The following is a 12,939-nucleotide window of genomic DNA, read 5'->3' on the forward strand; positions in this document are numbered from 1 at the left end:
GAGTTCGACGAGACTTGGCTGTCCGAGAAGACGCACACTAAGTGCGTATGTAGAAGTAGTTTGGAGACGATCGAAATGGCTTCCTTGATGGCTTCAACCTCCGCTTGGAACACACTACAGTGATCCGGGAGCCTGAAGCAATGACTGATGTTCAGCTCGCTGCAGTAGACTCCGCCTCCCACGCGGCCGTCTAGCTTTGAGCCATCAGTGTAGAAGTGGACCGCATTTGCAGGTCCTGGTTCGCCCCCTGGTTCTCCCAGTCCTCCCTAGATGGGATTGATACCTGGGAGGGCGTCGAGAGGTGATCACTAGGGATACAGTAATCTGCCCTCTCTGGTAATTGCGGGAGTCTCATCAGGATTCCCGAGTGCCCAATCGCGGATGCTTTCCACAGTCTGGCTTCTCTCATTCTGAGGGCGGAAAGTGTTGCCACCTTCTTTCCCATGAGATCCACAGGGAGGAGGTCCAGCACAGTATCCAGGGCTTCCCCTGGAGTAGTGCGTAGCCCGCCAGTTATGCATAGCTCTGCCATGCGTTGAACTCTGCTGAGTTTATTGAGGCATGTCCTTCTGTCCAAGGCTGGCCACCATACCACCACTCCATAGAGCATGATTGGTCGTATGATGGCGGTGTAGAGCCACCGAACTATATAGGGGGTCATTCCCCATTTCAGTCCGATGGCTTTCCTGCAAGTATAGAGGGCCACTGTGGCCTTCTTTACTTTATCCTCTATGCTCAATTTCCAATCGATCTTTCTATCGAGGATTAGGCCAAGATACTTGGCGTTGTTGCTGAAGACTAGCGTTTCCCCACATAGTCTTGGGGGAATCAGTACCGGAACTTTGTACTTCCTAGTGAAAAGCACCAGTTCCGTTTTAGACGGGTTGACGCCTAACCCGCATTTGTCTGCCCATTTCGACATTTTCGTGGGAGTACTTGTCATGCACTCACACAACGTCTGCGGAAATTTTCCGGAGAATGCTATGGCAACATCGTCCGCGTACGCCACCACACGGCAGCCATCCCCCTCTATCTCCCGCAACAGTGTGTTCACTGCCATGTTCCATAGGAGGGCGAGAGGACTCCGTCCTGCGGTGTGCCTCTACTGACAAATCTGGTACCCGTTGACGTCCCCAGTGATGCCTCAACCGTCCTGCATTGTAGCATCTGATCGATCAGGCTCACCGTCCTGGAGTCAACGCCCAGATCCGTCAGTGCGCCCGTGATGGCGGTCGGAAGGATGTTGTTAAAGGCGCCTTCTATGTCGAGGAAGGCTACTAGGGTGTACTCCTTAAAGTTAAGGGACGCTTCGATGATCGATGTGATCGAGTGTAGGGCCGTTTCAGTGGATCTTCCCTTCCGATAGGCATGCTGGGAGTCTGAGATCAGACTGGACGGAATGCACGCCGTTAGATGCAGCCCCAGGAGCCGCTCCATCGCCTTTAGAAGAAAAGACGATAGACTTATGGGTCTGAAATCTTTTGGGGCGGTGTGCGAGGGCTTGCCTGCCTTGGGTATGAATACGACTTTGGTCTGAAGCCAGGTGTCAGGAATGCACCCGTGGGAGAAGATTCCCTCGTAAATTATTTTGAGCCAGTTAATGGCTTTATGTCCCGCGTGAATCAGTTGCAGGGAAAATGCCGTCTGGCCCCGCGGACATGTAGGGTTTAAAGCTTCTGATCGCCCAGGAAATGTTCTCCTGCCTTATCATTTACACCGACTTTAGTAAAGCATTCGACTCTGTAAACCATTCTCTTTTAGTACATAAACTTGACCTTTTAGGATTTCCGCCCAACCTCCTGCGATGAATTTCTAGCTATCTTTGTTCCAGGTCTCAAAGAGACATCTTCACAAACTCCCTCTCTTCACCAGTCAAGGTTTCTTCGGGAGTACCACAGGGCAGCCATCTTTGCCCCTTACTCTTCACTCTTTATTAATGACTTGCCTTCGGTATTAACATACTCTCGAGTACTTATGTATGCGGATGATGTTAAACTCTGTGTCCATCTCAACAAAGACTCTCTACACTTCGCTTGTTCGTCCGATCTTAGAATACGGCTCCTGTGTATGGTGCCCTCAGTACAAAGTACACCAGGACTGTATAGAATCAGTACAGAACAACTTTTTACTCCTTGCTCTGCGGGGCCTTAACTGGGATGCGGGTGTGCGACTCCCATCTTACTCTAGTAGACTACTATTAGTAAACCTCCCATCCTTAGTTAACCGTAGAAAAATGGTTGGTGTGATTTTTATGCACAACTTGATCAGGGGTGACATAGACAGCCCTGATCTGTTGAGCCGCATAAACTTCACGATTCGTATTAGACTGACTAGAAATTTTATACCGTTGTTCCTTCCACTTTGTAGATCGAATTATTCCTTGCATGAACCGTTTAGGGTCTTATGCTCGGATTATAGTTCCCTCTACCATATCATATCCACCACTAATTCTCTTCCTCTTATTAAATTACTAATCCTTACACACCTTTCTAGTAATTAGTAATTGTAGTGGTATTTGTATTTTGTATTTTGAATGCATGCCTAGTTCTCTTAGAAACTTTAGCGCTAATCTTCCTCGACTTCCTGTTAGACTAATAAACAGCATGCTCGCGTAACAGCCTTCTGCTGGTGTCACACGGGCCACTTGACGGTGCAGTAATTGCATCGCCTCTTGAAAGATGCAGTCATTGCATGTCAACGTCCACGAAATATAAGTTAATGTAACTACAGGTATGGCCAATTACACAAAAAGTTCCACATGCCAAAAAAAAAATTAAAATTCAATAATAAAAGATTTCCATATACGTTTACGCAGATAATATTTTCTAAGTGTATTTATAGTTAACTAATTTACCCATTGATATATAATCCCATTAACTTTGATGTGAAAACCTATTAAAATTAGTCAAAATTCACTTTTGCAGTATTTTGTGCTAAGGCACAAAAATTTGTATACAGATACTCCAACCTCAAAAACCACTTCTGCTTTTTGTAATGTAGCGTCAAGTCATACTCTAGTTTATTTCTTTAGAACCATACGTTCGACTATTTTAATTTGTTTGGTGACAATTACTACCCCAATACTTTTCAACAAGAATATTTAATTTTTTTTAATTTGACTTTTTCATTTATATTTATTTACATTTTATCGTACGAATGTAACCGAACCCAGAATGGAAATGCCCTTCGCCAATTGGTAAACTTAGTTAAAATTCAATCAATTTAGACAATGATATGTGGACAGGAAAATATGGAAATGTTTTTATTGACTTGTATCCATGACCTTACATTACATATCAACGGCTTTCGAAAGAGGCGGATTATTTCGAAATTCTACCTTCTCAATTTAGCTTTAAAAATGAATATTCATCTTTATAGAGAATATTTTTAAAAGCACTAAAGCCAATTTTAGTAAAATGTGGCGTTTCTTTCACTATTAGTCTAAAAATATAAAAGCCTTCTTACAATATTATAATTATAACGGAATTAATGACAAACCTTGTCTGGAGGAGCAACATCTGTGTTTTATTTTTTTCAGCTGTTGCGGATACTCTAAAGTCATCGCAATGATCATTATATGAGTTCCAGTTATTAGAGGCATCATCCGCGGATTCGTCTTCAGTCGGTACATTTGAGTTGTTGGAAGCGGTTGCTGAGGAGGCGGTGTTTAAAAGCTGTTGTGGTTGCTTCTGATGTGGTCTCTGTAGGTGCAGGATATTACTACCATTTTCCTGCTGACGCTGATGCTGTTCCATTTGCTGCAGTACTAGTTTTTGTTGTTGATGGTGCTCTAGGGGAGTCTGTGCTGGCGTGGTCGTAGTAGATATTGAGGCGGTTAAGTTTGTAGCTACATCTTCCTTTTCAATCACGTCTATATTGTTAAGTCTCCTGATGACTGGGGCTACATCCTTGACAGCTTCGTTTCTCATCTGTTGAAGTTGATTGTAGTTTATTGCCGCCTCTGACCCGTATAGACCGCGTATTCGAAGCTGTTCGGCACATCGAAGCAACTGGCCCAGACCGGCCTGCGTGACATTCACCTCTCCCTTATACATAAAATCTACAAGCGCCTGAATCTCCCAGAGCTTGATCTCTCCTGGTAAAATTATAACGGGATGCTTACAGGGATTTTCCGCCAATATGGCTTCAAAGTATGTAGAGCATGCGGCCAGCACTAGACGGTGACAATGCAACTGGTGACCTTCACAGGCCAGTGTTACATCCACAAATCTCTGACCGGCTAGTAGCTGTGGAAAAGCAGCGCCAATACTACCAAGATGGCTGTTCCAGCGTACGCAAAATTCCTGAGTGATTGCGCTCATTTTGTTTAACCTCAACTCGGCAAGCTTTGCAGTTGTGTAATTTGTGCTATGTACGCAAATTAATTCCTTTTTTCGCCTGTAACAAAATGAATATGGAATAAATTTGAATCCAGCGTTTAGCATAACCCGTGACAGAATGGGGAATCCACCTGATACCTACATAGTGGATACCACTAATAAAATTAATTAACCAAATACATTATTGTAAAACAAAAATAAAAAATAAGTTGAAACACCTGGACCTACATAACAAATTCCCGGATTGACGACATTCTTTGATGGATTTAATGATGCAAATTATGATTGGAAATGAAGAAACATCAGTTGACCCATATATCGCTTCGCCGATAAGATGTAATAACTGTATGTCGTGACAATAACTCTGTTAAAGTGAATACAACTGGAGTTATTAAAAGCACCCACAACTCACTTAACAAAAATGTAGCTTTCTATGGAGTGTTTACTTAAAAAATGATCTCTATTGGTGTTTTTTATAATTAATTAAGTACTGGTCGCGAATGTAAGGGTCGCATACGTACGGGTCGCGTGCGTACGATTTTTTCATGTGGTTTTTTTTATCTTTATTACCTTACATTCTCCAATAAATAATTCATATTTCCTTTACAAACAACATAGTTGTCTTTTAAGAGAGACTTTGAGGAACAACTTTTATTATGAATTGTCTTTCTTATAGGATGGGATATATGTAGGATGTAGTAAAGGAAGACATGACTATACAAATACGGAAAAAGTGGTTATTTTAGTAGGTTTTTAGTTTTTGGTTAAATTAGCTGAGTTTCAATCAATTTAGAAAAAAATATGAGCAAGCGTATATAGAAATGGGTTTTTATTGGTTTTAACTTTTTGGCCTCGGATGACATTTCCACGGAAATGCATATACACTCTTTTTAAGTATCGGGTATAAAAATAAAAAAAATGAAAATAAAATATTCCTAGAATATCCAAGAATACAGAGGGTCACGAGCGAACCGCCACCAACCGTAACTATACACACCGGTGGAAGTGCCACTATACTCTCCCGGAGAGGGCGGCTGGAAACAGGTCCTGGTACAGTCATGTCTCTGCCATAGATGCTGGCTAATGGTAGTTGGTTGGAAAGAAGAAAAATCTCAGTTTAATATGAATAAGGATGCATGGCCGAGCGGTGTTCGAGCGCTAAGATGTCCGAAAAGCCAATTGGGCCAATCCACGTTGAGGGGCCCTAGGGGCGTACCGATTACCGGCGTGGCTGCCAAGCAGAGCGATGTCGCAGCTGGTAAGTGCCTTGGGACCGGGTAACCCTTAACAACCCCGGAAGCGCCACCTTCCGCTCGAAAGAGAAGCCGAGGCTTCAAGACAAGAGACTTGCGGCCTTCATCATGGGTAATGATGATCCGTTGTTCGTGGCATCGCTCGGGATATCCAATTCAGGCGATGGGCCAAAACAGTTCTGCTAGACTACCAGCCAACAAAAGATGGCAAGGGCCTTGGCAGCCAAGCGGCAACGCTTGGCCAGACCAAAAGAACGAAAACCCAGTAAAGCAACTGATCGTTTGCCGAGGTGGCGAGAGGAAAATCCTCGTTGGCGTCCTAGACAGGAAATCCAAGGACGGTCAGATTCCTCGGGACAAGTGGAACCTCTTGGAAAACGAGCTCAATAAACGAACGCATTGCTCAAAGAAGTATACCAAAGAGTCAAGCTGGTGGACGTTAATTGGGAAGACTTCCTCAGTAAACCTAGAGCTAGAGCATTGGTCTCGGAGAAGCCTGAGGAGCTTCGCGCTTGCGCAGTTTTCTCGAAAACAACACCCACCCTGGGCTACCTGAAGAAAGCCCACCAGTCTTGGACAACGTCACGCTCTCGCTCGGGACTTCAACCTAGAGCAGTAGTCCCTCGGAAAGCATTATTTGTTTCCGGTCTTATTCTTGAGGGTTAAGCGGAGCATGGTAAACAACACCTTTCCTCTAAACTTAACGCTTCGCCTGATGATACAGTTGTGACTAAATTTACATTTAAACATAAGCGCAACATATCATTCTTTAAAATTCTTGATTCTTTACTATCTTAATCTCTGGAACCGTCAATATGGCCTGAGCATACAATTATGCATGAGTTCCTTCACAAAGATCCGAACCCGAGTCCCAGAATTACCGAGCCTGCTGCTCCAAAACACTGCTGTACCATTTTTCTGTTCACTATCAGAACGTTTGCAGTTTGTTGGGCAAATTGCGTCATTTGATTTCGATGCCATCGCTTTTACAGAAACCTGGCTTAACTCTTCTATCAATGATCTTTAAATTTTCATTGACACTTACACTATTTATAGAATGGACCGCCCATCTTTTGCAGGTGGGGTTCTGATTGCAGTCAAATCTTATTTCTCATCTGAGTTATTCCCATTCAATAACATACATGTTAATTGAATTTGTTGCAATCAAAGTTCGTGTTGGTTCGGCATTTTTCTATTTAACCTGCTCCTACATTCCTCCCAGGTCTGATGATGAGGTTTACTTAAACCACCTCTCAGCAATTAATACTGTCGTATCTGCATTAGGTTGCAATGATCAAACTATTGTCATGGGGGACTTTAACCTCCCATTTCTTTCTTGGCTGCCTTCTGATAACGCTAACCTGTTGTTTCCCAATTGCCACAATGACTTTATCAATGGGCTAACGGATATTTCCCTTGTCCAAATTAATGCCGTTAAAAACATTAGGGACAGACTTCGTGACCTCATGTTTGTTAACGATATCCCCAACGATAGCCCAATATCATTACCTGAAGATCCTTACCATCCAACTTTGTCGATACCCCTTGAGTGTACCCGATCTGGTTGTGCTGACAGTTCCATGGCTGCTTGCCACATAAAGTGTTTTCGCAAAATAAACTTAAACGATTTAGATCTACATCTCTCGCTTGTTGATTGGTCGTTTCTTTATTCATTATCGAACATAGATTCACGCAGGCTACATTTTTCATTTACGTTTTCAGCTAAAACGTTTCGTTTTCGTTTTGAGGCTCTCCAGTTTTTACATAATTTTGATGTTTGCACCAAAACTAAAATTTTTGTTGCCCTGGCCAATTTTTTCCGAGCCAAATTTGAGGTTGTGTTAAAATAAAATTATTCATAAAGAAAGCAAAAGTTAAATTACCCTGATATAGGTGTCAAGTTTATGTTAATGCATCAATAAGTCATCTATTTTTTCATTTTGCAATTAAGGCTCGTTTCGTTGTATAAAGTGCCGTTTACTTTTCATTTCGTCAACGAACATGTTTTCGTTTTGAAAACGATTAAATCTTGAGGAATGTGAAAACAGGAGCTCCAATTTATGTGTATTCAAAAGTAAATCAGAAAACTTTTGTACATGTGAAAAACGGAGCTTGGCTGGTTAGCTCGTTCTATAGCTCCTGTACCTGTATCGTCCAAGCCTCCCTGGTTCTCCAAGTATTTGTCATAATTAAAAAATAATAAATCCAGGCTCTACAAAAAGAACCAGAAGTCGGGCTTCACGTAGGCCTTAGCTCTATACTCCTCCGCTCGCTCACTCCTTACGGACTTTAGCAATGCATTCGATTCTGTGAACCATGATCTGCTTATTCACAAGCTCTCTTTATTAGGGTTCCAAACGAATCTTCTAGATTGGATTTTGTCCTGTCTCTCTAACCTTACTGAACGTGTTTTATTTTCTAATGTGTTGTCAAATACAGTCAATGTTATTTCAGGAGTGCCACAGGGAAATCATCTGGGCCCGCTTCCGTTTATTTTATTTGTGAATGACCTTCCTCAAGCTATAACATACCCTACTACACTAATGATATTAAAATCTATCTGCCTTACTCTGATTGGTACTTGCACACACGCCTTCAACTGGATCTAATTGTGCTGTTCAACTAATCTTTTTTTTCTGAACTTTTCTAAATGCAAACTTATGACATTTTACCGTCGCGCTCCATACGTCTCATATGTTCGAATTTCGAGTTCAAATGACCTCGGAGTAAAATTTGATCATAAGATGTGTTTTAACAGCCATATAGCCGCAACAGTATATAAAGCTACGTGTGTTTTAGCGTTCATCAAACGTTGGTCCAAGGAGTTTGACGACCCTTAGTATTGTTCCTGTGTGTGGATACCACAGGTACCACACATAAATAACAGCAGGTTGTTATTGAATCCGTGAAAAAGCAATTTTTAATTTTTACCCTTCGTAACTTAAACTTGGACTCGGGTAGAATCTTGCCACCCTACCGGTCTAGACTAAATTTAATTGACCTGCAGTCGTTGCATCATCGCAGAATATTTAATGGGGAAGTGTTCGTGCACAAGCTCCTTCTCGGCATTGTTGACTCCCAAACTCTCTTCGGTCAGATTGCCGTTCCATATAGACCTACCCGTACTTTTAGGCCAGTCCGCTTACCCATATGTAGGTCTAATTATGCCCAACATGAGCCTTTTAGGGTCATATGCCTCAAATATAGACGTCTGTAAGACGTCTCCCAGACGTCCTGTTATATTGTAGAAGTCATATGTATGCGGATGATGTCCAAATGTATGTTAGTCGTCCATTGAGTAAAAGATGAGTGTATAAGTGTGTGTAACAGTGATTTGTTCAATGTGGGTTTCTGGGCGAAGCGTAATGGTCTGGCACTTAATCCAGATAAATGTAAATGAGTAATAATATACAAGAAGCAACTAAATACGATGGCCTATCCAAAACTTGAAATCGAAGGAAAACAAATTGATTACATAGATCATGTGGAAAACTTAGGATTAACATTTAACAATACGCTTTCTTGGAGTAACCAGGTAGTGAAACCTACTGGTATAACATATAGTCTACTAAGACAACTCACACCAACACAAAAATTCTTACCAGATATACTCAAACTAATGATAGCTAAGATATATTTGACACCCACCTTATTCTATGGTATTAAAATATTTGGAAATTATGACGCTAAATCTAAAAAAAAACTAAAAGTAACATTTAACAACATTGCCCGCTACATATATAATAAGAGACGAACCCATCATATCTTAATCTTAGCAAAACAAATATTCAAAATGGATTAGAAGACATGAATTGATTACGGAACAATTATTTTTCTACATCGAATAATCTATATTAGACAGACGAGCTACTTGTATGATAAATACTTGAGCTACTTTGCTTCATCCAATAGAACGTTGGATCTGGTAACCATAAGGTACAAACTTGCCAATTCGGGAAAACAATTTTTAACAAATTCTATTCGGTTATGGAACGAGTTACCTTTCTATATTAAACATATTAGTAGAACAAAGCAATTTAGGGATAAATTAGAAAAATACTTGATAAACTCTTAAACAAACAAAAAAAATAAATAAAATACAAATAAAATACAAATAAAATAAATAAAATACAAATAAAATTAATAAGTAAATAAAAATAATAAATTAAAATTAGTATTAGTATTCGGTAGTATTCGGAATTTGAATACCTCGCTAGTTCGTCCGGTTTTAGAATACGGCTCTTGTGGAAACGTTCTGGTGGAACGTTCTCCAATTGGTTAAAATCGATGGAATAGTGAAGAAAGAGTATTATCTTCATATTTAGGAACCCATTTTGTCAAATTTTATAGACAAATGTGTCTTCCCCATATCCGAGATCACTTTCCAGCCAGACGGTAGCCCGACGCACACGGCTAAATTCGTGAAAAATTGTCCCAATAACTCAAGTTTTCACTTAATCCAGTAGCCTGCTCAATAGCCCAGATCTAAATCCCATTGAAAATCGATGGGCCCTGTTTAAAAAACATTGGAAAAGTACGAATCTGCACCAAAGGGATTGGGTCAGTCTTTGGGAGCGCGTGAAGTCGGAGTGTCGCATGATACCTGGTCAGCACCTACTAAATTTAGTCGAGAGTATGCCAATACTTATTCGGAATATGATAAAAGCTAAGGCCCTTTGGAACAAATATTTTTAAAAAATTATTAAAGTAACAAAATTTGAAACGTGCAAAAGTGGATACATGTTCATGTTTTGAACAAATTAAAATCTCTTAAGGAAAAGGATCTCTTTGAATTGAAATTGTTGTCTTTTTTCATTCTCAGTAAATTAAAGAATCTTAAAAAAAAAAATCACAAGGATTGATTCATTTTTAAAGATTTTACAGGCGCTTAAAGTGAAAAGTGATAAACTTGTATACACATGTGCTCGCCACTGTAGATAGCCCTGCTTTGTTGAGCCGCAAGTATCCACTTTTGAACGTTTGAATTTTTTTACATTAATATATTTTTTTTTTTTTGCTATTTTTTCCAACGGTTCTTAGTGTTCATTACACTCTGAATGTGTTTGGGCATACTCTCGAATAAATTTGGAATGTGCTCGAGAGGTATCATGTGCCACTCCGTCTGCACACGCTGCCAAAGCTCATCCAATCTCTTTGGTGCAGGCTCGTACATTCTTTGCCCATCTTTTCTAAGCAGAGCAAATCGATTTTTAAAGGGATTAAGATCTGGGCTTGGATCAGGCCACTGCATTAAGTCAAACCTCTGATTATTGAAACGATTTTTCTTGATAAAAATTGATCTCCGATATGGGGTAGACAAATCGTCTATAAAATTTGGCAAATTGGTTTCCAAAATATGAAGATAATACCATTTCTTCAACTCTTAAAGAAACAGATCTGTTTTAATTATAACACTATGCAACACCACATTTCCGCTTTGAGCCAAACCGATTTTTTTAAATAGGCATTACATTTTATTAAAATTTGTTTCTCAAGGTTTAGTTTTTTCTTTTAATTTTTTAAATCTAGTATTTTGTTTTTGTAGCTACTTGTTTTTTGCGGATCTTTTTCATAATTCAGGAAAAGTGGAAAAAAATGTAATTCCTGTGCATACATATTTTTTTTTATGCGCATTGGGCGTCGTTTATAAAATCGTTTGTATCTCTGAATAAAAGGCTACGGTGAAACCGTTTTACCAATCGTCCTAAAACCACATTTTACCGTTAAAATACCGTTGTACGTACGTATACCGTACGTTGCTGGCGTAATATACACACATCGGCATAAGTATTTTGACAAAAATTATGGACAACATATTCGGTTGTAACTTCTTATTTTTAAGCTATTAACAATATGTAAAAAAAGTATGATAAGTGGGTTTATTGTGAAATGAAAATTAATTATTCCCAAACAGACGGTGGCATAAGTATTTTGACATTTTATAAAATGTAAAAAAAAAAAAACGAATGGAACGAACTAACTTTTTATGGTGAATCAGCAAAATATATATCCTCCCTTTGCCTTTATCACCTTTTGCAGACGTCTCGGAACTGACTCCACTAAGCTGTGAATATAAGCCTGCAGAATTTCTCTCCAGAGTGATTTCTATTCTCAGATGTTATTCTCACGGTTCCTTGTCAAATTTGGAGTCTGGTTTTTATATAAGACCAGAGATTCTCGAAAATGTTTAGGTCTGGGCTCTGGTGCGGCTAGTTCAAAGTATTAACCCCAATGTCCTTCAAGAATTGGGTAACTACTTTAGCTTTATGACACGGGCGTTGTCCTGCTGGAAGGTAAATACGCACTTCCAAATATTTGTCTTTATTCATGCTACCATCAACAGGAACTAAATTTCGGAAGCCATTGTAGGCGACGCATCCTTACAACATAATGGTTCCACCTCTATGGATCGCTCTTACACATACATATACATAGGTGCCACTTTTTTGCGACGTGAAAGTGAAAAGCACTTGCATCGCTCCACAAAAAATTGTTCCAAAATTAAAATTGTTCGCCGATCAGTTTTTTGGCAAACTCAAGGCGCTTTAACTTATTGCGCTGTGTTATTTGCAGTATAGCTCCGGTAATATATGTTCCAAAATCAGTTTCCTTAAGACGTCTACGTATTGTCCGTTCGCTGACTATTATTCCGTTGAACTTCACTATTATTTCATTTTTAAGAGATTCACTGAATTCCATTCGGTTACTCATATTTCACAAATTATTGAACGAAAACAATTTTTATCAGCATTTACAATCTCTAAACTGAGATAATCCGTAATAATGGTTTCGCTTTCTATCAACAGCAGATCAATGCAAATTAATTGAAGTTCTGACAAAATACTTTTGTCCAGCCAAGATCAGATTACGAATGAGAATAAGAAGCATATTAAGAAAACGCAAAATGCAACGACGAAGATAATTTGCAATATACTTTATGCATTCATGTACTTAGCGGTAAATCAGATAAGAGAGCTATAATACGTAGCAATTCGTCAAAATTCAGTGCTAAACGTTGCGTAGAGTTTGTCAAAATACTTATGAAAAAACAGTACAAAATAGCAGATCTTGGTTCATAGCGGGAAACAAAAAGATTAATATTCTTGCCTGGTGTAATTATTCAGGCAGGCTCCGTTTTTCATTTACTTTTGCGGATTACCTTTTCAGCCAAAACGTTTCGGTTTAGTTTTAAGGTTCTCCAGTTTTCACATATTTTTTATGTTTGCACCAAAACGAAAATTGTTGTTGCTTTTACCGTTTACTTTTCATTTCGTCAACGAAAATGTTTTCGTTTTGAAAACGAATAAATCTTGCGGAATTTAAATCTCAAAAGTAAATCGGAAAAA

The 12,939-nt window shown here is 39.6% G+C and overlaps 1 protein-coding gene across 1 annotated transcript in view; it reads right to left on the minus strand.

The window, feature by feature from the left end:
* LOC6604248 (protein tramtrack, beta isoform) overlaps positions 1-12,939 on the minus strand; it is a gene marked incomplete at its 3' end in the record, with an annotated part of 92,033 nt that overhangs the window by 67,512 nt on the left and 11,582 nt on the right. The window contains exon 2 of the mRNA XM_026990944.1: positions 3,499-4,398. Coding sequence (XP_026846745.1) covers positions 3,499-4,322 — 824 coding nt within the window. The remainder of the gene's footprint in view (positions 1-3,498; positions 4,399-12,939) is intronic.

This window comes from Drosophila persimilis, unplaced genomic scaffold (assembly GCF_003286085.1).
Source record: "Drosophila persimilis strain 14011-0111.01,24,50 unplaced genomic scaffold, DperRS2 tig00000631-arrow-arrow-pilon, whole genome shotgun sequence".
In the NCBI taxonomy this organism is placed as follows: Eukaryota; Metazoa; Arthropoda; class Insecta; order Diptera; family Drosophilidae; genus Drosophila; species Drosophila persimilis.